Source organism: Aristolochia californica, unplaced genomic scaffold (genome assembly GCF_029961685.1).
Source record: "Aristolochia californica isolate CCGP_79_NKW_82.1479 unplaced genomic scaffold, dmAriCali1.0.hap1 SCAF_14, whole genome shotgun sequence".
Lineage (NCBI taxonomy): Eukaryota > Viridiplantae > Streptophyta > Magnoliopsida > Piperales > Aristolochiaceae > Aristolochia > Aristolochia californica.
In genome coordinates, this window is record NW_027181815.1 from 8410061 (window position 1) to 8437528 (window position 27468).

At 39.1% G+C, this 27468-nt stretch overlaps 2 protein-coding genes across 5 annotated transcripts in view; both read right to left on the minus strand.

Annotated features, from left to right (window-relative positions):
- LOC137950873 (uncharacterized) overlaps nt 1–16125 on the minus strand; it is a 125189-nt gene extending 109064 nt beyond the window's left edge. The window contains exons 1-6 of one of the 4 annotated variants that reach the window (XM_068797529.1): nt 15163–16125; nt 10518–10662; nt 9331–9615; nt 9004–9171; nt 8617–8832; nt 6679–6773 (exon numbers count right to left, since the gene is read on the minus strand). In XM_068797529.1, coding sequence (XP_068653630.1) covers nt 6679–6773; nt 8617–8832; nt 9004–9171; nt 9331–9615; nt 10518–10662; nt 15163–15935 — 1682 coding nt within the window. In that variant the 5' untranslated portion in view covers nt 15936–16125. Of the gene's footprint in view, nt 1–6678; nt 6774–8616; nt 8833–9003; nt 9172–9330; nt 9616–10517; nt 10663–15162 lie in introns of those variants that run through there. The other 3 variants (XM_068797530.1, XM_068797531.1, XM_068797532.1) reach the window with 3 other exon arrangements.
- A 5110-nt stretch (nt 16126–21235) lies between these two features.
- Nucleotides 21236–24798, minus strand: LOC137950548 (uncharacterized). Its single transcript, XM_068797080.1, has 3 exons — nt 24384–24798; nt 24072–24193; nt 21236–21760 (listed from the first exon to the last, which is right to left on the minus strand). The coding sequence occupies exons 1-3, from the start codon at nt 24646–24648 to the stop codon at nt 21596–21598; spliced, it is 552 nt and encodes a 183-aa protein (XP_068653181.1). The 5' UTR covers nt 24649–24798; the 3' UTR covers nt 21236–21595.
- Between the last annotated feature and the right edge of the window lie 2670 nt (nt 24799–27468).

Here is a 27468-nt window from a genome sequence, read left to right on the forward strand (position 1 = left end):
GTCAGAAGAGCTTTTTAATGTCACTTCAGGGAACAATTTGACCAGGCTAGTGGCTTCCAGTGCTTCAGAATCATTCAATGCTCGCCTAAGATGTAGATTCCAGCCACCCGATGGCTGCCAATGGTCAGACACCATCGTGCTACGAGATCTTGACAGTTGATAAAGACGTTGATGACTATCATTTAAACAGCTTGAGTCTACCCACAAATCCATCCAGAATAGAGTTTCTTTTCCGCACCCGATGCAGCATTTGACGGCAGACTTTAAGGTTGGAAAAAATTTGACAATTTTCTTCCAAACAGGAGATAACTTATAAAGCCTTCCCCCGTCCATCCACCAGCCATGAACTGTTCGGGACTTCATTTTAACCATTCTTTGCCACAGCAGATTGGGTTGCATGTTGAATTTCCAGATCCACTTCATGAGCAATGCCTTGTTTGTGGTAGCAATGTCCCGAATCCCGAGACCCCCCATTATAATTGGTTTACAGACATCTCCCCATTTTACAAGATTAATCATTTTTTCCCCTTTTGGCCCATCCCATAAGAATCTTCTTTTTAAAAACTCAATTCTATCTCGAATAGATGCAGGACAATGATACAAGGATAAAAAATAGGATGGAATACCGTGTAGGCAAGATTTGATGAGAACCAACTTACCGGCTTTGGATAAAAATTTCCCTTTCCATGAAGCGAGACGCTCAACAACCGGGAACTAGGAGTTCTTTGTAGGCAATAGTGGAGTCAAAGGCAAGCCCAGATATGTGCATGGAAAAGACGCAACCTTACAACCCAGATAATTTGCCATCGAATTGAGAATAGAGGATTCAATGTTAAATCCAAAAATTCAAGTTTTCTCCCAGCTAATCATTTGACCAATGGTCAATTCAAAGATGTTCAATACAACTTTCATGTGTTTGACTTGTCTCATGGACCCTTCTCCGAAAAGGATAGTATCATCAGCATATTGTAAAATGGGAACGTCATGGTTCGGATCAGCAAAAACAGGATTTAGCCAACCCGAATGTTTTGCAAAACAGATCATAGAGGTAAGGTATTCTCCTACAAGAGTAAAAATAAATAGAGGAGGGTTATCCCCCTAGAGGCTTTGAAATAACCATGAGGTTTACCATTTACCAAGACAGAATAAGAAGGAGAGGAAATACAACTCCTCACCCAAAATTTCAATCTTGTGCCAAAACCCATATGGTCAAAAAGATAATCCACAAGTTTCCAGTCAACCCGGTCAAAGGCTTTCTCAAAATCAATTTTTAGGACAAACCTTGGAAGGGATGATTTTTTTAACAAATCAAGGAGTTCAAGAGCTGTTAGAGAAGACTCCAAGATGTTTCTGTCTCAGATAAAAGCACTTTGACAAGGATTAATTACCTTGTAAAGGACTGCTTTCAACTGATTAGCCAAGAGAAGCCCAATAATTTTATATGAACTGGAAGTAAGGCTTATGGGACGGAAATCTTTGGGTAACTCTGAATTCTGAATTTGTTTTTTTGGGAATAAGAGCAATAAAAGATGTGCCGATCCCAGAGTGAGTTATACCCACTTGGTGAAAATTGTTAATGAAGGCACATACATCGTTTTTTAACAGGTCCCAAAAACAGTGGTAAAACTCATCATTAAACCCATCTGGTCCGGGGGTTTTATCTTTAGAAAGGCCAAGGACAGCCCGTTCAATTTCTTCAAGTGAAAATGGTTTTTCAAGATCTGCAGCGTCTTCAGATGAGATACGCTCAAAGTCAAGCTGATGGAGTTTTGGTCTTTTGAAACAGACTTCTGAATATAGTTCTGTGAAGTACTTCACGAAGAGGTTAGAAATGGAGGCATTATCCATAATCACTTGTTCTCTGTTACAGAGAGCAGTGATACGGTTAGTCCTCCTCCTGGCCGAGGCGATGGAATGGAAAAACTTTGTATTCCCATCTCCCTCGGCCATCCATCGAAATCTTGAATGTTGTTTCTAACGAACAGATTCAGAACGAAGAAACGAAAGATATTCTGAATTTAAATTATTTCTAACTAGTAAATCAGAAGGAAAGATTAACCTTTGTTCCTCCAGTAGATCCAGTTCGGAAATGCGGCGGCGAATTGATACTTTCTGGGAAGCAACAGAAATTTGGTGATTTTTTTCCCATAATCTGATCTTCGCCTTGAGGACTTTGAGTTTCAGAGGGAGGGCTCAGCCCGGGTTAGGATAATTTTCTAGCTCGAGCCACCACGTTTTGAAGGAGGGAATGAAGGCCTCAGTTAATAGCCAGGCATTCTCAAAACAAAAAGGAGATCTTTCCCACGTAACTGGCCGAGTGTTGAGTTGGATAGGCCAATGGTCAGATCCTATTTTATTTAGGACTTGGCCAGAGAAATTTGGGAAGAGGAGGTTCCACTCAATTTTTACAAAGTATCGGTCCAATTTAGACAAAATAGGGGGGTTACAACAGTTTGTCCAGGTGATTTTTTTCCCTGAGAGAGGAGCCTCGGATAGAGCAAGACTATTGATAAAATCAAAAAAAGCTCTCATGGTTGATGAGGTTCATGAGGCAGGAGGGCTTTTGTCAGAGCAAAGAAGAGTTGCATTGAAGTCTCCTCCAAGGAGCCAAGGGAGGTCCCATAACTGGACAAGCTGGAAGATTTCCTCCCAGAAAGTTGCTCGGTCACAGTAACATGTAGGTCCATAGATGCCGGCTAGCGCCCAAGAAATTCCGAGGTTGTGATTGAGAACCTGGAGACCAATTGAGTATTGTCCCGGAACGACAGATATTGCATCAAAACAGTTGGATCCTAAATGACAATTATGCCACCGGAATGGCCAAATGCATCCACATTTGCCCACGCAAGGTTGGTGTCATACCATAAATCACATACAATTGAATAGTCAAAAAACTGCAGCTTAGTTTCAAGAAGAATAGCAATTTTTGGTTTAACATCAAAAAGCACCGCTCTGATGAGAGCTCGCTTAGACAAAGAGTTGAGTCCTCTGACATTCCATGATAGAACAATCATGGAGATCGGAAGGTTTTGATATTACGCACAGCCAAGCCAGCTTCGAGGTAGCCCGAACAGAAGATGTTTGCAAGCTCTGTCATTTCTGAAAATTCCTCTCGTGGAAAGTCTTGTTCTTGCTCCAACAGAAATAGGAGGAGATCATCCCACACAGTGGTAGTTAATGCCATGGTTGGAGTAGATTCGGAGACTATAGTTGGGGGGAGGTCGGACCAAGTTGGGAGGATTCCAGAGGGGAAGGCAGGGGGGAGATCGAATCAATCAGGAGGACACTCCATGGGAAGGACGGGGGGGGGGGGGGGGGGGGGGGGGGGGGGGGGGGGGGGGGGGTGGGGGGAGGAGTTTGGAGTGGGGGAAGGTGGGGGGTGGTGTCTTTGACTTTGTCTTTTCCTTTGTTTTTTCTGGAAAGTGGGGGGGTGGTGTCTTTAGCTTTATCTTTACCTTTTTTTTTTCTGGGGTAGGTATACAGGTAAGGGGTTTGGACATATTGTCTTTCGGCATTGGTGTGCAGGGGAGGGGTGATTGTTTTGGGGGTTGAAGTCTCCATAGTGTCCGTGTGGGGGTTGATGATTCGAAGGGGGGTGGGGCAGAGGATAGTGGGGGAGTGAATATATAAGGTGGGTGGGGAGTAAAAAGGAGGGTCGAAATCCCAGGTGGAGTCATTGGAATTTGAGCAAAGGCGGGATGAATAGGGAGGGCTTAGCGGGGCTCGAGGAGGATCTGTGTATAGGAAGATTTGTGTCAGAGGGGGAGGGTCTGATGGGGCGGCAAGAGGAATGGGATGTTGGGTGATTTGACGTGGGAGGGTTGAGGGAGGAGGGGTCGAGGTGGATAAGTCTCGGGAAGGAGCCCAGGTTGTGTGTGATAGGGTGGAGAGATGGGGGTTTGTCGAGGTCGATAAGCCTCGGGAAATGGAAGGTGCAAAGGTGGCATATGACAGGCGAGGGGTACTCAAAGACCGTGGGCTTCGGGAAGCAGGGGATTTCGAGTAGGGTGGCGGAGGGGGAGGTGGTTTAAATATGAAGGGACGGGAGGTCGATGTGATGTGGGCTGAGGGGATTTGGGAATTGATGTGATCGATGGTGGCGTGTAGGAAAATTTTGGTTGTGGTGGATGTGATGGTTGAAAAGGTGTTTTTTGTAGGTAAAATAGGATGTCCCGGGGCTCGAGGTTGCTAGATCGGGGGGGCATTGGGGATACCATTGATTTGAAGTGGTGATGACGGTTTTCGGGAAATGGAGGGGAAGGTATGTGGGAGGACGTGTTTTTTTTTATTTTTGTGTCTTGGTGAGGCAAAGTGAGACAGTGATGGAGGTCAGAGGGAGGTGTGGTTTATGATGATAGGACTAAAGGGGCTGATAGGAGTCTTGTCATGAGATAATGAGGATGGGCAAGTAGCGGGAGTTATGGAAGGAGTATTAATGCCCTTGTCAGGTGAAGGTTGTGACGGCAGATCAGCTCGAGAGATCTTGTCAGATAGATTTCCTTTTGGGGTTGGTGACAGGTATTCTGCAATTGGTTGGGGAGCTCGATTACCGAGGGATGGAACTGTGGGTAGGGGTATTGTGACTTGGGAGATTTTGTCGGCGCGGACATTAATTGGGCTATTGAAGATTGGCAGAGATTGGACTGTTCTGGGATTTGGATTTAGATTTGGGGCCGGATTTGTTTTCGGAACCCATGTCCAATTGGACTCCGAGTGATGTTTCCAAGTCGGCAAAGTTGGGTGAGTCGACTCAACCGGAGTCATGCCTCATGAGGTTTCTTCCGAGCTGGGACAAACTGCCGGAAGGACTTCCAGGTCTCCAAATTCCATGGAGACCCAAGTCATGGTTTTTCCACAGGAAATATGAACAAATTGTAAACCACTTACCGGTGATTTTGGCCGGATGAAGATTTTTTCTTTGTGAAGGTTCGCTGGCTGACTTTCGGCCCAGATAAGTTCTCTGAAACCTTTTGTGAGGCATTCCAGAGTATGCCTGCATCGGATTTCCACTGGAAGACCTTTGACGATCACCCATTGCTCCGAGAGGGGTGCTGTGAGTTCTGGGCTCCAATTCGTCATGTGAAAGATCAGTGATTCAGTCTCTGTCTTTAGTGCATGAATTCTCCTGTGGTCCTCCTCCGAATTAAAGTTAATTATCCAGCTCCTCTCTTGAGCTTTGGTGATGGCTGTGGGTTTGATATTCCGTTTTTGTAGCCATTCTTGGATTTGCTTGTTGGTGCAAAAAAAAATTGGAGCTTCTATGATCACTGCTAGGGACATTCTGCGAGTGCCCTCAATTTCGATGTGGGCTGGCAGGGATATGAAAAACTGGTTTTTGTGGGGTGAGGCTTGAGGGAGTGGTATTGGTGGTGGTGGTGGACAGTTGTTTTTGGTGATCTGAGTTTTTTTCGTTGGAGGCGAAAAAATTGACTGGTGTGAAGTGCTTGGCTGTGAAAGGATTTTTTTTTGTGTGGTTAGATGCCGAAGTATTTGATCAAAGCGTTTCCATCCCATTCCAGAAGTGGAGAGCTGTGGTAGGTATATCATACCCATTATCATTTGGCCACGTCTTTGGTGGACGACGCATTCAAGAAGTCCCCCGTGATACTGGATGTGCACTTGGAATTCCAGATCCCCGGTGAGGAGTGATCCGCTATATTTTCTTCCCATGTTCCCTAATTGGACTTTCCTGAAGATGTCTAGGAAAGAGCTGACTGCGGAGATCAGGAGGGAGATGTATGATTTTTTTCCCCCTCTTGCTCATGTATCTGGATTGCTTCACCACTCTTCTCCTCCCTCTTCCGAAAAGTCAGTTTCGCTTTTCCGTTCCGGAATTCGTATCTTGCCAGGTCCTCCACTAGAATCCTTCATCGTGAGGATCTCGAGATTACAGTTTGCCATTTCGCTCCTGAGCTATCTTCGGTGTCAATACTTTCTTCTTCCTCCTTATCTTCTTCTTCCAGTTGTTTGCCTTGCCGTTATTGCTGCTGCCGCTGCTGCTTCCCCAAACTGGTTCAATCGTCGCCCCATCCTGGGCGCTGTCCTACTAGAGGTGCTAGATCAGAGGGAATGGTTGTTGGGTACGAATTACTCCGTTCCCCAGTTAGTTGGTGGGAGGGAGTTACTCCTTGACCGACCCCTTGTCTAGCCATGGGGAGTGACCAAAACCAGCCAAATCTTCACAACTAGCCAAAAATAAAAAATAAATAAAGCAAAAACCAAAATTCGCTTACAAACAGAAATAACACAACTAAATATACAATTAAATAAACAATTAATCAACCCGGGTCGGGTAATTTTCCGAGCAAAAACCTCCTCCATATAGATTTTGCTCACTTTATAATGAGGCAATCTCCCTATGTGATGGTGTTCAATTGGGTGGTCTCATACTATTAGAAGCACAAATGATTCTCTAGCTAGAAAAGGAGTTGATTTGGAGCATGTTGTAGAAAGCAATACTTACCCCATTGATCCAAGATGACTTTGTTGACTTTTAATAATCGTTAGTACTTGTTAATTGTTTTTCTGTTATCTTTATTGTTTGTTAGCACCGTGAGTTGACTAACCTAGACTTTGTAACCTTTTCTCTTTTCCTCCCTTCTTAATGAATATATTCTCATAAAAAAAAACATGTCTTTCAAAAGGGCAAGAATAACTTGAAGCACATGATAATCACACCTCTTCCAGGCAGCTGCTGTAGACGCAATAGGCTGCATGCTTAACAGCTCAATAGCATCTCGAAATTTTATTCCTGGAACGACATCAAATAAGACCTACAGAAGAGTTAGATCATTAAAGAATAAGAGATATCATCATCTAAGGAGCACCATAATCACATGTCATTTTCCCAAAGGACTAGTGAATGACGAGAATGAAAAATTCAAATATGACAAACAAGCATGATTATGAGAAATTTTCAAGAAAGAGAACTCAAATAGATCTAATGCAGAACTAGCTGCACCATGCTGCTCATTAATTACTATAGTCTAAGCAGGTGTATTTGTAAAATTATATATTAAAAAAAATTAAAAGAATGAGAATTCAAAAAAGAGCCTTAAAAAAAAAACTGGCTACATGAATTTTGTTGCAACAGAAAAAGGACCTTTAATGGAGACAGAGAGTGAAAGACAGAGATGCTTATCAAGCCAACAGATAATCAAGGAAAACAGCTACAGTGGCTACCACTCATTCAGTGACCATTTTGGCCAAAAAATCCAACATGATATGGATTTTTTCTTTTTTTCTTTTTTTTTTTTTTGAAAAGGAGGCTTTAAGGCTTCATTGCTTAGAGAGGCAAGAAAAGCCTACAATACAAGGGGGAAGGAGATCCCTACATGATATAGATGTTAAAGGTACCCAATTAATATTGATGTGCATTTTCTGTCTTGGGTGCTAATCAATAGATCCTTCTCTAATCTCTATATTATTATGAATAGCTTCAATGAAAAGATACACTACAAATTTCCTCCATGGAAATTATATCAACTCTTTCAAGAAAACTCCAGGCCTCTGCCGGAACTGTTGTAATCAGGCACATCGACACTGCTAAATCAGCTAGCATGCCAAACACTGTCTTGTTTTGGTACAATCTCTCCCCTTAACATCTTTTGTGAGAGTTTGTCTCATTTTAGACACGACTCTTTGTTATCTCATTTTAGAGCCTATCCAAAAAGGAAAGAAATTGAAAAAGATATTTTATTTTATTTTTACATTTAAAAAAAAAAATCTCTTTTCCAATTTCTTTCCTTTTTGGATAGGCTCTCTTTTTCTTTCGATGTGATTGTTAAACAAAATGAACAACGCCATGACGGGGCCTTCAAGTGCCCCAATCATGACATTGTGGTCCCCTCCCCCAGGTCACTTCAAGATGAACTTTGATGGTAGTGCCATTGGCTGCCCTTGTCCCACTGGATTCGGTGGGGTAATTCATGATGAAAATAGCTGCCTCCTCTACTCCTTTGCTGGCCCTTTGGGTATTTCTGATTCTACCACCGCAGAGCTCGCTGGACTGCTTCAAGGCCTCATGATCTTTCGAGACCGTCTCGCTAGGCCCCTCATCATCGAAGGTGACTCCAAGGTGGTCATTGACTGGTGCACGAAGAATCCTGGGATACTTATTTTGAAATTTGTAATATAATTTCTCATCTAAATTGTGTATGGACATACACACCCAGATCCGCCAATCATATGGCGCACTATCATGCTAAAAGGGGCTCTTCCCTCCAATACCGCTAGGTTGTATCTCTCCTCTTTTTGAATTAAATTCACACTCTTCCCTTGAAAAAAAAAAAAACTGTACCAAATAAGGAAACAGGATAGTTGGAAGAAAGAACACCACATATATGGAGGTACAGCAAGAAGCTTCCAAAGTACTTCCTTTCCCAATGCAGCTTAGCCAGTAGAAAAGATCTAAAAGCATGCTACCAGCTAACCGTGCTGATCCAGGAGTCTTCAGTCAGCTAACCTGAAGGGCCTGAGAAAAGTCTAGGGATTCATAGTGGAAGTGCCAGAGTCTCCAAAACAGAGCCCCTCCTCTTTATGTCAATCACCTCTATTAATGAAATATTTTAACCATTGCATGTAGATGTATGTCACTAACTCAAGGAAAGTACTCACCCGCATAGGATTCTGGACAGCAAGCCGTTCCAAAACAAAGTTCTCAACGAAAGGATCCGAATGCACCAACTGGTCATCTTTTGACTTGGGTTCTTCTTGAGAAAATAGCAATGAAAACTTGGAGTTCCATGATTGACCAGAATTGGCACAAGCAACAAAAGAAGCTATATCGAGACGATAACATAACAGATCACAAAGATGCTCCACACAAGATACCTGCACTTAAAACTCATAAGTTATGGTAAGGTGAACATGAATCTATCTTCATTCCCTCATTCCCCAAAAACGAAAATAAATAAATAAATACATAAAAAAAAAAAAGAATAAGAGAAATCTTACTGCTTTTAAAAACAAATGCCAGCATATATTGAAGGGAGAGAAAACTACCTCATCAGACTGCTTTCCATATATCGAAGAATCCTCTAGCCTTAGAACCTGTGACTTACTCGTCCACAAAAGCTGCATCAGCTTTCTTCGAACTACAGTCTTACCAGACAGGAGATCCCATCCCATAACAGCTACAAGGGGTCGAAGATGAGGAAAGAGTGAGAGAAACTGTCCAAAAAAATTTGTACTTCCTTAATTTCAAATTTCAGGGGAAGGGTAATTGAACAAACAGCAAGCATATCTTATATGGCAAAAATATGCAACCATGACTTCATGAATGAAATTGAATTCCACTTATAATATTTTCACAAGAGAATCAACACCTACATTGCTAGCTTCCTGAAGCTCTTCCCTCTTAACAGCAGACAGAGCAGCATCCATAACACACTCCAAGATATGTACTCCACAGACACGAGCATAGTGGTACATGTCTGTCATGCAACATTTGATAACCGTGTGGTAAGGAGAAGTTCTGTCATCAAGCTTTTTTTTTACTGCTGAATCTGAAGTTTCAAGATATTCCTGAAGTCTTCGTAGAGGAGGTGGAATTGAGTCAGCATCAGAAACACGGTGGAGCTCAAGTTCTACTGAAAGCATTTCATCATCAATGACCTGGAAAATTTGACACTTACTAAAATCAAAAAAATTGCTCACTTACATCAATAAGACTGATACGGAACAGCAAAATTAGTTTTATAAGTTAAAATGGTATGATAATCAAGCAGTGATTGGCTACAATTCCCTATTCCACCCGCTCATCCTCTTCTTTACAGATTTCTCTTGTCAAGCAAACAAAAGTAGCGCACAAATTAACATGTGAAATACTGCTGAAAATAATGGTTATTATTTATATCCCAGCTTTGTATAGCTATTTTATGGTTCTTTTTTTTTTTTTTTTTTGAAATAGTGCTGTAATATATTTTGGCTGAGCGGGGATTCCAACCCGTATTTTATGGTTCTTTTGCTCCATTCCAACTTTAATAGATCCATGAGAAGGTCAAAGGTCAACCTTATTTGGCTTTGCTCACTACTTCCATCCTTGTTATTTGGCCTTGCTCTTCCTCTGATCAAACCACCAACCAAAACCAAGTGCCTGACACCAACTTATTTCTGAGTTTGTTTTTTTCAAAAACACTGATATTACTTAAGGGTATTAATACTTCACATGCTCCTATTCAAGTGCTTTACTGAAAGAAACTGACACTATTTCCAAGATAATTGACCAGTTCAATGTCCGGGGAACCCTTCAACACAATTTGGATCAATGACAGTACTTCAAATAACATGAACCCAAAAGGGAATCAACAAGATTTTTTTCCTCTTTTAAACATTAGAAATACAAAGAACTGCAACAGAACTAGAATTTTATTCTTTCTTCTCTTTGCAGGAAGAGTTCCAATGATCAAAATCCCCAGAAAATGTCAACAACTCATGCACCACTGCATCATAAGAATAGAGATGGACAACTATGCAAGAAATATCACCAGCAAGTAACAAACCCAGGATTGCACCACCTGAATCATTTGTAAAAGCTCAGTGCTATTGGAGGCAAGAGCTTTTGCATATATCAAAAGCATTTTCTCTCGCGTTGCATGCCAGGTGTCTCCAAATCCATTTCTTTGGAACCAAGCCTTCTTGATGGAATCTTGCAAAACAATCCTGGCAAAACATAAGAAAAATTATGGAATTACAGTTTGTGAACATACAATTTTTTTTTAAAATGGTGATGAACTTTTCATTAAACAATAAAAAAATAAAGCAGTTCAGGGAGAGAGGACTAAATACAATCCACAAACAAAATAGTTAAATGATAATGAATTCTCTAAAATCCGGCATGCTAAATCATCCACATGGGAGTAATTGGTTGAACCCAATTTTACTTAACACTTGATCTGGATTTGAAAATTAAACAAAGTTGCAAATACCACCTAAAGAGAAAAGGTTGATAAGAAAATTACCCCTATCCATCAAGAAAAATGAAAGCTGTTAAAAAATCTAATAAAGTGGTTAAACTCCTCTAAAAAAAAGCTGGTAACTCTTTATCACTTGTTTTCTTCTCTCTCCAGATAAACTCTTCCCATAGTCCAAAACCAGTATAAGAAGAAGAAAAGAAGAAAAGAAAAAAAGGCAGATTAAAGATTCTAATACAGTTCAAAAATGTGAAGCCAACTCCAAACAAGAGGATAGGATGAAGCTCTGCTTTTTTCCATATTCACTGAATTTTAGAATAAACCATGCATATTTTCCCGCAATTGACCGTTTTGCAGTTTAGGGTGCTATGCTATAAAATTCAGGAGTTCCACGAAGTTTGTTTCCATACTTTGAGCAAACTTAAGATATTCCTCTCCCTCATTCCTCCAACCAACTAGCAGACGGCTTAACCAGAGAAACAACTGATTTTAGAGGACCTTTTTCTCTGCCCATTGTTCTCCTTTGGTAGAGCGACCATTTGTCCAATAAAATCAGTAACAAGTTTAGATTGGATCGAGAATCCGCGATAGCGTGTGTCAGGCCAAATTTCCTCTTGGCTACTTACTAAGAAGGCCTTCTCCTCTTTTGTGGGCTCCTCTATCCGCGATAATTGGAGCTGCTTGGCAAGGATGCGGATTGGTAACAAGGCCCCGATCATGCAGTCATGGACCCTCCAAAGCCCGGTTTCCTCAAGTTGAATTTTGATGGTTCTTCTCTCGATAATCCTGGGATTGCTAGATTAGGGGAGTTATCTCGGATTCCTCCGGTAATCAGTGTCTCTCCTATGCAGGCCCGCTAGGTATTTTTAACTCAACTTCCTGAGCTTCATGGCCTTCTCAATGGGCTCCGTATTTTTAGAGATAACTGTGGAGGCCCTCTTCACATTGAAGGAAGATATTCTTGATATTGCCTCTCAATTTTCTTGTATTTGGTCTCATTCCGAGATCCGCAAATTTAGCAGCTAATGTGCTTTCCAAGCAGGGAGCAACCCTCCAATCTCTTGTTGTTAGGGTTTTGCTCTCCTGATTTCTGTATTTTTCTCTCTTTGTTAACATATACATCATTTTCAAAAAAAAAAAAAAGTTTAGATTGGATCGTGATATTTTTGCTCCAAGCACCAATAACATCAGCAGATGTTCTCATGGTTGTATAGATTGGACCTTTAGCTAAACGGCCACAAGGGGGGTTTCTAGTGAGAAGTATTGATTTTTTGTTTTTTTCAAGTCTCACTAGGCAACTGGGGTTCAACATTCAAAAGTTTAGTCAGATCAAGACCCAGCCCCTATCTTATAAATTGCAGACAGTCCAGAAAGAACCCAGTGGATTTGAAATTTAACAATGCACAAAAAGCACAGTTCCACTTCCAGGTCTGCAGCAATTCAAAATATATTGTGGCCACTCTGTAGGAGAATGTCCCGGAATACAACACCCACAAAATCAGAGCAATGTGATGAGCAGCCCAAAGGCCCTCAAGAGACAAGTAATAACCAATATCTTGCTCGGATTCTTGAAGTAAAAACAAAATAAGTCTATTAATGTCGTAGGCAGGTCATACAATGGCTTTGTTTCGAGCGTCACTTAACCCACTCATCTTCCAAGACACAAGCTTCAATGAGAAACCTGAGAAGCATTTTTCTTGTTTCATGGGAAAGGAGCTTTGTTGTCAACTGAGCTCAGCAAAGCCACTTCCCTCTTCCAAAGTCAATAGCCAAATCTGGAAGACAACAGCATCTATCTTGTCACTTTGGTTCAGATCACAATTACATGTGACAAAGTAGATTGAGATCAATTTCACGAGTCATTGGAGTGATAGTACATTGTTAATAGCATGATTAGGTGGGCACAGGATAGAAAGCCTAAAATGGAGACACAGAAGCTGAGAAGCATTTCGGAGGTGTGCAAAGCTCTTAGAAGGTGACAGAAGTTCCAATGGGGGCCCAGGACCATGGCTAAGATTGTTTGAGATTTAGCCGTCATTTGATTGGAACAGTCAATGATTGGGTTGATTGGGCATTTACCATTTAGATCAGGTATCATCTTGCTAGGATGTCTTGTGGGGAGCTCCACAGATTGGTTTTGGGTTTCACATTGAAGTACTACCTGTTTGAACTGGATTTCAATCTGGTCTTGAATCAGAGTTCAAGGATTAGGTCCTGCTCAAATAAGTGAAGTTTTAAGTCAAACTGCACCACAGTTGTAGACATGTCCAGCTGAGAAGATGATGAAATTTGTTTTACTATGGTCTGTCCAACCATGGCTTGCTCTACAAGACTGAGACTAGAATAGACCTGTCTACATTGGATAGCCAGATCACTTGGACGTATTAAGGGCTCTGTGCACAAATGCACCATTATTGTTGCCAAGATCTACAATGAGAATCTTACCTCTAACAGCAGACCAGATTAAGCGGGTGACTTTCAGAGAAGAAGAGATCTCCGAACAGAAAGCTGTAAGAGATCATGACAAAGAGTCATAATCAAGGAAAAAAGCTTACCGAAAGGTGACTGAAGTTTCTGAAAGCGCTTCTTTTCCATATCAACTAGTCATCTCCTCACCTCTTAGACAGAGATTGCCAACAATAAAAAAGTAGAATACGACCCTTCATTGCCTCTACCTCGGTAAGGTCTCTCCCTAGCTTCATGTTCCAATCCAGCTGATTTAGATTTCTGAGAATTAGACTGTCCACATCAGAGCTGCCAACTTTTCTCTTCATGACATTGTCCTGATTCCTGAGGTACAGACCCTTCAGAAGTTCACTAAAGTTTATATTCAAAAGTGATGAGGATGGAATGATGGGAGGATATAGCTCCAACGCAGAAGCAAGCTCAACCTTGGCATCTCCATCATATGCCATCGGGAAAATCACAATATTGTAAAAGCACATAAGCATAACCTGAATCCTGAGCTTTCAAGGTCTACAAACTCCACAGCTGATTCTCTCACTAGGGGGATGGTTTTAACTACCAAATTCTCTTTCACACAGCACTATTCTCCTCTGATGCTTCTTTTGCTTCTTATATTCACTTCACAGCAACACAGCAATTCTCATTCTTTTTTCTTCTTTTTGCCAATAATTTTCTTTAAGCAAGCAAGAATGAGATTTTTTATCAGTAAGTTTTTTATTTTTAATTTAGAAAAATGAAAATGGCATGAGCTAAAGTATAACCAAAGCCAGGAAGAGTTTTAGGCCATGGAGGCTGGAAAAGGGTGGCCAGATGTCTCCAACACTGTTTTTTGTCAGACCTTCAGAATCAACAAGGCCGAGTTTCTGCAGGAACATAATCAAAGTTTCATTAGAGTTGTATTTTCTTTGTCTTTATTTTTTACTTGATGTTTATTTGTTGGTTGCATGGTTGGCTTCATGCAAAAGATAGAAAGGTTCCACTTCCAGGTATTTCTGTAGCTGCATCAACTCAAATTTGTGTTAGACTTCTTTTTCTTTTGCTTACAGAAAATGACCTAGGATAGGGAAAGAAGTAACTTCAAGCTGCAATGGAGCTGATATTCTCCAAATTTTGAACACACTAATGAGCTAGACGGTAAACAAATCACAAAGTCATCTAAATATTATTCTAAGATAACTTGCTTCTATAAATAATTGCAATCTGTCTCCCTGTTCTCTCTTTTCCTTTTCCTTAACAGTATTATCATTTACTTAAACACCAACTCATCCCCCTCTCCAACACCTCAGAAAACAAAAGATGACCATTCCAATATGACTGTCCCTTGTAACCTTCCCATGCTGAAGAATCTAACATGAAGGTATGAACAAGAGGATGGAGATGGACGGACGTCCAAGTATGACGAGAAGAGTGCTAGTTGGTTAAAACTTAAAAAAAGAAGTTCATTTTTATGCTAGAGCTTAAATCAGATTAGTGGAATTGACATAGATATCTAAAACGTTAGTATATATCGGGTTACATGCAAGACCTCCAATATGTACAGTCATTTCTACCTCATGACAATAAATTAGTTCACCAACAGATAAACCAAGCTGCAAGAACTTAGTCGAGCTAAATAGAAATTATCCTAGCCTGCTTTAAAGTGGCTTCTATTGGTGTTTCTCTGATATCCACGCTAACAGTATTGAGGCGACACTTTGAAATTCCAAGTCGCAAGAGTGTGGACTGAAGAAAATTTCATCCACTTTGCTACTGGAAAGAACAAAATAGCATTTGAGAGAACTACCTGTATATAGACTCCTCCACGCCATGATCCACGTGAAGAAAAATAAGATGTGAAACTGCTCCCTGTTCATCATCCATTTCCAAACATTTCCGCAAAGCAGCCATATGCGCCATTTGGATACTCCTTTGCATCCAAACCAGAGGTTCCAGATCATCCTCGAACAAGCCTTCACTTTCCTGATCATCCCGTCTCACTGTAATGGCTAACCTTGAATCATACGGGTCGGAGCACTTCACCTGCTTCTGTATATTCCAGCTTAGCGCATCAAAAATTTCTGCATGATCCACAATTAACCTCTCTAGGCACTGCAATTTATCTTCGGTAAACAAAGAAACTAAATCTCTAGGCGCACTGTCATCATCATCAACAATGTCCGCCTTCAATCTCCTCAAACCAAAATCAAAAAAATGATTTACAATATCTACTGAATCCAGATGAGAGACTCTGGAAGAAACGAGCTGTAGTAATAAAAGGAATTCTACTTTAGAGCGAAGTGTGTCAGGATCGTGATTCCAGATTGAGGAGGGAGAGTGACTGAAATTAAGAAGCTCCAAACATGTCAACCAAGCGAGATTCGACGGCGAAGGGCATGAGCGGGACCATAGAATCTCTTCAAGTCGACCACCTCGGGCAACAACCGTCAGAAGAATCGATAAGGCAAGAGTAGGGTTTCGTTTCTGAAGGCTGAGAAGAACAGCACGGAAGGGCTCGAATTGGCCGAGAAAGAGGTGGTTCACAGCGACTCGCGAAAGGAGTTCGATTTCTTTCTCCATTGAAAGGGGGAAAATGTGAAATCTTGAGTTTCCAAAGCTCTCACCAACTGAATACGATTGCGAATTTCATGGCTTCCAGATGAAGCTTCTTTCGACACCGAATTGATGTCGGAAGAAAGGATTCACTAGACTTCCAGAGTTTTGCGATCGTGGAGAGAAGATGAATCAGAATCTGCAGGCATATAGATGGGCGATTCTGTCACATTTGCCAATGGGGAGCGTGCGAGCAACGAACCCTCCGGACTAGAGACGGTTGGGACGGGAATTTCTCGACGCTAAGGCAGTGTGAAATTCCTGTCTGAGCCACAACTTCCCATATAAATCCAAAAGATTTACACTCGAATAATTTAAAATCCTCCTCACAACCATGTCAGAGTAGTAAGAGTTAATTTCTCTTGCCTTATGTGTGTTAACTCACATTAATAGAATACACATAATTTATGTTATAGTTAGAATTAATAACAAGTTAATTAAAGATGTATATAAGTTTCTTATGGTATTGTCTAGATTAGAGAGAGAGAGAGAGAGAGGCAAAGGAGGTTGCATGGAGTCCAATCAACCTTGGTTGCACCCAAGCCTTTGTTCTATTGTAAAGTCTTACTATTCATGTGAATGTTATTATCTTTATTTTATCATAAAATTATAATAAATAGGCAAATATTTAAATAAATATAAATTATGATTATAGAGGATAAAAATAAATTAAAAATAAAACTTTTAGATAGTTTATTTCAAATAAAATGCTTAAATTAAAAAAAAAATAGATTCGCCAAACTTGTACAAATTTGGTCCATTATCTGGTTGTCAATTTGAAACCTGGGGGTATATTAGGTATATATTCAATAATTAAGAGCATAAATATAATTAAACTTGTAAAAAAGTGGGTATGGTTTGGGAGATACTCGAAAATTCAGCCATTTTTAGTCGTTAGATAGTGGGTGAGGGGGTGTTCCCTTCCCATGGCCACCTATTTTTTTCCAACAAAAAAGAGATATGAGGGTGAGAAAAACTTCCCTTGATCCCATTTATCTTATCTATCTAAGGCTATAAATGGTTTGAGCTCACTCAAATCCCAACCCAATTGAAATCAATAAGAAACCCATTGGTACCTATTGCAAAGCCAATAAACTTATTGCGTTCTTAATGGATACTCAAAATGTTTAACAAGTTCTTAATGGGTACCAGTTACACATTAGAAACTCATTAACAAGGTCAACACAAACATCTCATAAACTAGAGAAAATGCATAAAGTTTACTCATATAATGTAATATCAAATGAAAAATAATAATTTTCTCATAATTTATTTAAATAAACTAAAAATACCATCTTGCATATTTTAATATGTTTTATACTTCTAATATAAAATAAATAATTAGCATATGGAAGCGGTTGAAAAAATAGTTCCAGATTTACCAGGAGAATCAACTGTGGACGAGGAGATGGTCTACTATTTCCTTCGATTGCTCACACAAAAATATAATTAGCATCTAGAATAGGCATTCCTGACTGGTTCAATTGTCTCTTGTAAGAATTTTCTTTTTGATAGTTCTCTATTCAAATAATTTGATCTTAGGAACTCTACAATACACAGAGAGATATCACCCGTTGTTAGGAGGCTATAGCAAGAGTCGGTGAAGAAAACACCATTTGGTATACGATACCAATTAAGCTTGTCTTCTTAAGAGGAACATGTTTCCACTTGAGCGATGAGAGCCATAAGATTGTTGAATTGAACAACTTCAAGGTCATTAAAAAATACACTAGAAGTAAGAGCTCCAATTTAATTCTTGAAGGAAGTCATTCATAAGAAGATCAAATAGGAGAGCAAGTGATCATCCGGTTAGGCTAAACAAGCAGGGAAATTGGATTTTGAGAGGAGAGCTGAGTGACCAGGTGTCCAACTTGAAATGAATGCGACTTTCATTTCCACAAAAAGATGTTAATGTTGGGGGCAAATTGGATGAAGATTTTGAGGATGTATTTCCAAGTAGGAGAAAGACGGGTTTACATATGTTCGCCCATATATCTAAATGATGTTTTAAGCCCTGGGATAATCCTTTCCAAAGGAAGTTTCATATTATCTTCTAAATGTCTTTGGCAACACTTGTTGGATAATGAAGGTAGGATAAAAAGTATGTGGATGTACCATATAAGGATGATTGGATCAAGATTACCCACCAGCCTTTGAAATAATTCTACATTTCCATGTAGAAAGACAAGTTTGCAATTTTGAATTATTGGATTCCAAATAGTCTTATTAATTCTGCCGGTGAAGAGGGGATGCCCCAAGTAAGTGCCTAGAAGAGATGGTAAACAATAACCAAAGCAAGAGGCTATTTTGTCAATATGAGATAGTATGAGGTTGAACCCATAAAGGGAGGATTTTTGCAAAAAAAATGCCCCAAAATTGGCTAAAAAATGTGAAGGAGGCTTTGATACGAATGATCTAGTCTATCAATCCTTCACCAAAGATAATGGTATCATTTGTATATTGGATGATAGGAATGTCCAACATATCATTTAGGAATAGTTTTGTGAGCCATCCTAGATCTTTTGTCAACCTAAACAAGCATGTCAAAACTTCAACTACAATATCAAAGAAGAAGGTTGAAATAGCGTCTCCTTGCCTAACCCCTCTAGAGCTATTTAAGTACCCATAGGAAACCAATGGCTAACAAGGTATTGAAGTCGTGCCCTCAACACTTGTTTTCTTCTAAAGAAACAACAACGTACATGAGGTGGCATACTAAGGTGCCAAAGGAAGTAGGACATTGACATATCCATTAGACTTGTAAGCAAGTCATGAATTAAATAAAGAGAACCTATATGAGTAATCTACAAAATGCATGTATTGGACTCGGTAGATAAGGTTTTAATCCAACATGAGCACATTGTATAACATTTGGCCAATGATTTTGATACCATACAATTTGCTTCCATTGAAGTGTATGAAGGATCAATACTTCATCATGAGTTTACTCATTCTATGTCCTAAATCTTTGAAAAATGATATCAATGTCTATTTGAAGCCATTAGTAGATGAGTTGAAAGAATTATGAGAGAAAGGAGTGCAAAGGTACGAAACAATAATAGATGAAGCATTTTAGATGGATGATGCTTTATTATGGACTATAAATGGTTTTCAAGTATATGGTTCTTTGTCCAGATAGAGCACATAAGTATAATTGACATGCCTGATATGTATTAGTTAGACCACCTCCCAACAGTTAAAATGCATAGTTAGACCACCTCCCAACAGTTAAAATGCATAGGCAAACAGTGTTATATGGGCCATTTTCTCTAATTGAGAGCCCAGATCCAAAATTAATGTCAACTAAAGATTGATTGTAAAAAATAAGGAATTTTTCTTTATACTTTTACACAGTTTTCATATATATTAAAGTTCCAACAAATTGACAATAGCTACTAACATTTAAGCCCTAAGTTGTATTATAAGACATGATTCGGAAATGATACTACTTCCAAGGATCAAAACTCCAATATTGCTAGTAATAAATGGATCCAACGACCACTTTACCCCTTCTACTTTGTCGGAAACAAAATCAATAAATCACATGCCTTGTGTCCTCTATGTGCAAAACAAGTATGGAATCTAGACTTGAGTATAGTTCCAATCAAAATTCAAGGTTTTTCTTTTGACGAAATTTGAAATTCAATATTTTTAATTTAATTTTACTAAATGAATTATCTTAAGACTGATACAAGAATGTTCAACATTCCCCAATTCTTCTTGCCCAATATCGAGGGGGAGGGGGGGAAAGAATGGATATGCACAACAAATAATGCTCAGACGAATACTACCTAAGATATCCACATATTATCCATTCACACCAACAATAAGTAATTATCCAAAGGTTGCATTTATTGAGTAATACCTAGGCATATGAAAGTGAAATTATAAAATTTAGAAGAAACCCAAGTTTTGGAACCTGATTTTACCACTCGACCAAAAACCAAAAATAAAAATAAAAATCAATCATTAGAATTTAGATCCACAATTGACAACCAAATAAAGGGGGTAGGAAGAGGTTTCCAATAACTCCCATTTTCTTCCAAAAAACAAAGAATGTAAAGAGGAGAGAGGTACCACACCTCCCATTCTCTTTCAAAATAAAAAGAATGTAAAGAGGAGAGGGGTTACCACTATTGCTCCCTTTGTCTATCCTTGACACAGAGGGCAAGACATGCACATCCTAATTCTCCCAAATTTTGCTTTTATGAAAGAATAGAGAAACGTCCTCCTTTCCCTCCTTGTCTATTTGGTGATGGTTGAAAGAGCAAGGAGTTTCCTCTCTTCCCAACCCCAATATGCCTCTCTAGTTCCTATATGGGAAAGAGGGAGGAGCCCATTCCTTTACCCCAGGGAAAACCAAAGAGGAATGAGTCTACTTGATGTTTTATTATTTAGAGAGCATCAAACCTTCTGTCTTTTTTTCTCCTCAAGGGACATTGATGAGGGGGGAGTCACCCCAATTCTTAGTTTTGCATAGTAAGATGGCAAGGGGAAGGACCTCCTCTTTTCTTTTTTCTTCTTTTCTAATCGAAAGGAGATGAAACAGGGGAAGGGGGAAAGGGGAAGCCCTCCTCTTTCAATCTCCTTTTGACTTGGGGAAGACGAGAAGAAGGACAGAGGAAGTCCTCCCCATAAGTGGATAGCAAAAGGTAGGGGAGGACCTCCCTACCTTAATCGGTGGGAGAGCTTTCTCACCTTTTTAATATTTTTAAATATTATTTTGTTCGATCTTAATAGTTAATATTTTATAAATAATTGTTTTCCTTAAATTGTTAAATTGTTTTGATAACATTATTATCCAATTTTGAGTATTTTCAATCAAACCCACTCGTTTTGTCCATGATCTGTAGCACCGGCTTAATCCCTACAATTCTCTGCGTGGGTGCATGAAGTCGTAATTTTGATATTTCGCCGGACTAGGTATTTGTTTAATGCATGAAATCGCAGGTGATTGAGCTTCTGCATTTGTTCTTGCAGGTCTCTCCGACTTCAACTTGAAGCTTTCTTCACATTTGTTCTGTTCCGAATAGCAGCTAACAGTAACTCGCCTCAGCAACAGGATGGAGGGAAATCAGAACTTCTGCAGGCAACCCAGTTTTGTAATCGAAGCTTACGCAAATTATGATTGTGATCCAATTTGCAGAGATGTCGATATTGGAAAGTTGATTTGTAGGAACGCTTATGCCATGAGCAGCCCATTGTCCTGCATTCAGGTTCAAGCATTGAGAAAATTACATCTGCGACTACTAACATTCGATAAAGGATGATAACTCTGGCGTTTTTCTCATCTGAAGTCTTCATACTCATCAGATAAAAAAATTCCATAATCTCCAAATTCCATCAACAAAATCAGCTATTAACTCTCTAACATATCTGTCACTGCTCAGGGAACAAGATCCCTCAAAAGAAAAGTACAGAAGCACATAATAACCCAAAGCTTGAAATGAGAGTAAACTAGGGAAGATCCTCTATCAAACCTCCAATGCTCGTTCACAGGGCAAATTCCAGCTATAATCAACAGAATTAGTCTCATCGAGTGAATTGCCATGTTTATGGTAGCAAATTCCAAACACAAATGAAAGACAGCCCTTTTTCTCATTATTATCTTCCATTGGCTTTAATGGTCAAACTGTAGCATTCTTCTTCTCATTTTCAAGTCTCTGTAGTTCAGCAAGTCTTTCAGCCCAAGCTCTTTCTCTGGCAACTGCTGCCATCTTGCGCTCTATCCTCTCCATTCTCTTCTTCCTTCCTGCTGCCTGCATCAGTGCTACACGCTTTTTCTTTTCAGCCTGTTCAATAGTTTCAAAGAATAAAAAAAGAAGTTCCTGAAACTTTTAAATAAAAATAAAAGGCACAGAACAGATTTAAGGCTGTGTTTTCTATAGGGGACTTCTTGAGAAGGCCTTTATTAAGGAATTCTTCTCCATAAAGCCCTCTTTTGTAGAAGAAGAATTGTTTGGCAACACAACTTTAAAAGACTGCATTACATTAAACAAAGTCATGTATTAGACTTAATTATGATTATATATGGCATAATTTAAAAGGTAAATTACTAATATACCCTGAATTGTATCTTAAATTTTATAATAAGATTAATATAATGGAACATGGTCTAACATTTAAAATAAATTACTAAAATATCCTTATTTTTACCTTAAGCTTTATAACAGAACAATTGTACATTGTATAAACAATTAAAGGGAAGATTAGGGTCCATAGAATTTGTAGCATTAGTTGGTCCAACATCAAATATGGACATCTATGTGCGATAGCCTACTTTGTGTATGATATGGTCCCACATAAGATGTGTGGACCCATGTTAAAAGTGAGTTTTCTAACATGTCGCCCATTTATATGAGGCATATCTATGAAATTTGTTATTAGTAAGGGATATATTTGTCAAATAGTCATTTATTATCTACTAAATTCATTAGAAAAAACCTTCTCTTTAAAGAAGTTTCATTTTTGTAGCTTTACTAAAGAGGTGTTTTCCTCTTCTTTGGAAGATGGGCTCTTTCAAAGAGGAAGCTAAACAAACACCTTTTGAATACTAGAAGTAGCTCTTTGATTAAAAGAGCTGCTTTAGGCTTCAAAGAGCCATGCCAAACGCTACCTAAGTCTCCTTCATTCCCACAGGAAAGATGCAACTGATTCCAAATCTATGCTACATTCTCCTAGTGTCATTCTATTTTGTAACTGATAGATTTCTCAATTTAGGATACACAAAATAACACTTAAAAAGGAACCCAAGTAACAAGAAAGTTGGAAGTATTAACAGATTTCTAACTGATACGACTTCTTATTGTCATTTACATGGATAATGGAACATGGAGACTAAATTACATAATGCAAACACGCATGAATTTACTGTTCCATCTTAAAGAGTGACAATGTATCTGAAAACTTTTAAGATTTTTATGTTTTTTTTCCAAGCATTCGAAAAGATTTCAATAACACTCATCTATTTGAAGAGCAGGTCAAATTGATCCTTGTTTGATCTTCCAACATCACTTCTCTAATCTGATTATACTAAAGTAAAGAGGAAGATCTATTAAACGGTACAGACAAACCGCATTGAAACCATAGAGCTTCTTCTGGCATCTTTTCTAGCCAACAGTTTTTTAATTTTGGTCATAATAAATGGCAATGTACATGAAAACTAAGTCATAACAAAGTCAAAGCATTCTTTAATTTCAAAACGATCATCTCTCCTCACTTTCATGTTTGTCGCAGCTTGATTGATTGTCTGGCATAAAGGCATCAACATTTGAGAAAGTATGACGAGTGGTGGCATATAATCCTCAATCATATGGATCAGAGTCAGTGAGATTCTTCCTTAGAATTTTGTTGTTTCTTCATTCAAATATTTTATGGCAGTAAATAGCTTGCTAGATCTATTTTTACATATTGATTCTTGACCCAACTAACTCTAGTGTCAAGGGAAAGCAATGACTACCACATCCTCAAACCAAACACAGCAGAATTCAAACCATGCAAAGTATATACTCTTCCAGTATCTTACCCTCTATGCCTCTGATGTAAATTTCCTTCTTTGATATCCTATTTAAAATTCACTATAAACATAGTATTTTTTTTAAAAAGCACAGTCTAAAACATACCGCAACTAAGGAGTCCTAATTGAACAATAAAACTGCATAATAAACAAATCAAGACAGTCACTGTTGTAAGATGTCCCCTCTGCTCTGGAGTGCGTTTAGTAAATGATTAAAACCTTAGAAACTCATTGAATCCATTCCTCTTCCCCAGATTTACTTTTGAGTGTAACTGTCTCTGCCTTGCATCTGCAATCACACATTTCTACTGAACAACGTAATAGCTGAAATTGCGTAGCCAAACCTCGACAGAAAAATATGCAGAAATTTATGTAGAATTAAATAAAAGTCATGATTGATTAATACAAGAATTCATCATAAATAGTACAATGGCTTGTGGCAACCAGTAAAGTGACCCACTACATGTTTGTTATAACAAACTGATCTGGTAAAGAATTGTAATCTAATATTGTACCATATGGATCCTGCATTATAAACAAAAAGAGACTCAGATAAACGCATCGAAGAGAGAAGACAGAGGACATACCAAAATAAAAGCCTTGTGTAGCTTGATTCTCATTTTCCGGTTCCTTCCCTGTACACTTCCTTCATTAGGTCGACTACTTGGAATCGGCTCCCCAGGCACATACTGAACCCAAGCATAAGGACCTGCATTGATTCAATCGTTTCAGAACAATGAAAATGATCACACACATCATTAAAAATAGGGCAGATTGACAAAAGCAAGCAATTACAACAATGTCCGCAAAGAGCACTGTTTTAAAAAACCAATAAACAAACAAACAGAACTCTAGTTTGAAATGTCAGAAGAAAAGTTTCGGGAAACGTTTTAAAATACCAGGTGGTTTAAGGCTGGCTCTCTTTCTCCGAGACTTGGCCGAGGGCCTGCGTTTCGGGAACCGGTTGTCGGTGAGGCTGTGGAGTTGTTGCTGATTAGAAGGTGGGAACCACCGTGGGATCAGCTCACTCTGAAATGGAGCGGCCACCAACCGGAACCCTAAAATTGAACGAGAGGAAACAGGAGAAACGGGGAAATGGGTGAGCGACCGCCGGGCTAAGGATAACGGCCGTATAAGGTTTCTAAGGGCACCGCTTGGAAACATCCCTTGCTTCTCTCTTCCCTGATCACAGCTACGATTTCCGTTTCTTTCTCAGTTCATCCCCACGAATCTCTCTTCCCTGATCACAGCTACGATTTCCGTTTCTTTCTCAGTTCATCCCCACGAATTAGAAACTCAAGCCTGTAAGTGAGAAGTGATCTGCCAGTGAGCCATCCGGCTAGAGAGCGCAAATAATTGTTTTCTGTGGGCTGTAAAAGGTGGCCCATTTATTTGTCAATTTTACACGATTATGAGGCCTCGCTTAAACCTGACTGCGTGCCAAAAAGAAAAACATGAATGAAAGGTAATTTAATTTATTTATATTTTAAATTAATTATATACTTAATTATCAATTTATATAATTTATAACATAAATATTTTTAATAATTTAGCCATTTGCTTGATTGCCTATATGCAATGAGACAAATAAATGACCACATTCTAAACAAAAACTAGAAATAAAATGTGTAATGAAATACCCTTTACACATCTTGGACCCACGAGTTTTTAACTGAACTGACAGATGATATCCTACAACAAGCACGGGCAGAAATTAGTAGCCACTGGAATAATTTTCTCATAGCCAACCTGCCTCAATCCTTTTTAGATTCAAAAACTTTTAATTATCCCTAAATCCAACTCATATATGAGACAAAGATATAAAACGAGGTTAAGATAGGTGAGGTTTATGGCGATGGGGTAGCGACAGGTCTGGTTTAAGTCAGATTTATGGGGATAGGGCAGGGATTAGGTCATGAGGATGGTGATTAAGTCAGGTCGGGTTTGAAGATTCAGGTTTTTCGGGTTTTAGGGTCAGGATCCGTTTCAGATTTGGGTTTTGGTAAACCTAACCTGTGCCCACCCCTAAATGGTTGACATGGCTAGAGACTGGCTCTCCTGAAAACTCAAAGGTCCATGTCCAGTCTTCTCCAATGGAGGTAAGGAAGTTTAAGGCTCAATATAATTTTTTTGCTATATATTAACATTATGATCTGACCATTACACAGCCTTGAATAAACTTCATATGGATGCTTGACATTTTGGGATACCCTACAGACTTCCAGAGACACCTTGAAAGAGCAGATCATGGCAAATTTGCAGCTCAAGTACAAAACAGCCAAATTGCAACATCATGAAGTGCTTGCAGATTTGCCTAAGGCAATAAGGTCAAGCATAGCACAGCACCTCTTCAAAGGTACAGTCACAGCGACTTACCTGTTCAGAGGAGTTAGTCAAGACTTAATAAGCCAGCTGGTAATCCTTTTCCTCCTTATAAATCATATTTTTCATCCTTAACTTGTCCATTACTAAATAACAATCACGACAATAACAACATCTGAAAACAGCAGCTACCTCTTGTTCTAATACAGCATTATTTAATAGGATTAAGTTTTGCACATAGTTAGCCTAATTGAATTCTTTCTTTCAGTAATTTGTAATGTTTAAATATTGCCTCTTCCTTGCGACTTCTTTTCTTTCAGGTTTCTGAGATGAAAGCTCAATACTGTCACCTAAAGTTGATATGATTATACAAAAAGACATCCCTACTGACTTCTACATTCTTGTTTCTGGAGCAGTTGTACATTTCCCTCCCCACTTTTGGCATAGAAGAGATGCCTTCTAAAAACTCTTTTTTACTGACTAGTAGAGTTTTAACCAACGATAAATCCTGCAGGAGCTGCTAACATACAAGAATGGAACAGAGCAGGTAAATTCTATAGTTAGATGATTGACTCTGTGGAGAAAGTAAATGCCTGAATTTTCCTGCCATCTGAAGTAGAAAAAGATAAACACTTTATTGGTGGTTGTGCACATTTACATGGAAACGTGTTGAATATGATTCTGATCTCTGGAGTCTGGAATTAGACTTTAACCAATTAGGGATTAAATAAGCTATAGATTATCTTAAGTCCAAATTTGGGATTAGAAAGAACCAGTTAACAGTTCCCATCAATTGCACTAGCATTAGTAGAACAGAATCCAGTTGGAGGAGAGACCAGTAAGGCAGACATAATTTCCCAAGCTACGTGGTCTTAGCAGACTCAGCAATATTATAAGAGCTTTATCCCTGCTATAATGGGCTTAATGTCCTTAAGTTGCAAGAAAGGTTCTACACTAGCTGTTGACCTGATGCAACATTACCAAACCTTGTAACCATGGAGTTTGTCTCCTAGACAACCTTTATTTAACTCGTCTCATACACAATTTTTACTGCTTCATCACTCAGTTATACGGATAAAAAGATGCACTGATCTTCTGGGTGGATCTTACATGTGCAGTACTTGAAGGACTGAAAAAAGAAATTTTGGAAGAAATACCATTTATTTCAGATTTGCTGCAAGATATGGATGGCAAGGTACGTACTTATTGTCCAAATAGATGAATTTTAAAGGGAAGAAAAGTTCTCCCTTAATATACTTTTGGCTATTTCAGGGTTCTAATTAAATGAAGGGATAGAGTAAGGCAGCCTGTTTTGTGGTTATAGACATACTCCACATCCTAGAATAGACGTTGGAGAGTGACAAAAGGTCTGAAACCGCAACCGTGCTAATCCAAACTTCAATCTCTCCGATACAAGTGCAACTACAACTTCATTTACATGCAACTATCATTCTAGCCATATCTTGTCACAGAGAGAAGAGGTTTGGGTGTTGGGTGAGAGAGTTAGGTCATGATGTGCCAAAAACCTATTATCAGTGCATGAGCAAAAAATTTCTGAATTATAATTTGCATACCAGGCATGAGAATACAAGAAGAGAACAAGAAGAGGACAAATCATATAAACAGAGAAAGTAGCAATATTCACTTTTTCCTTACTAGTAT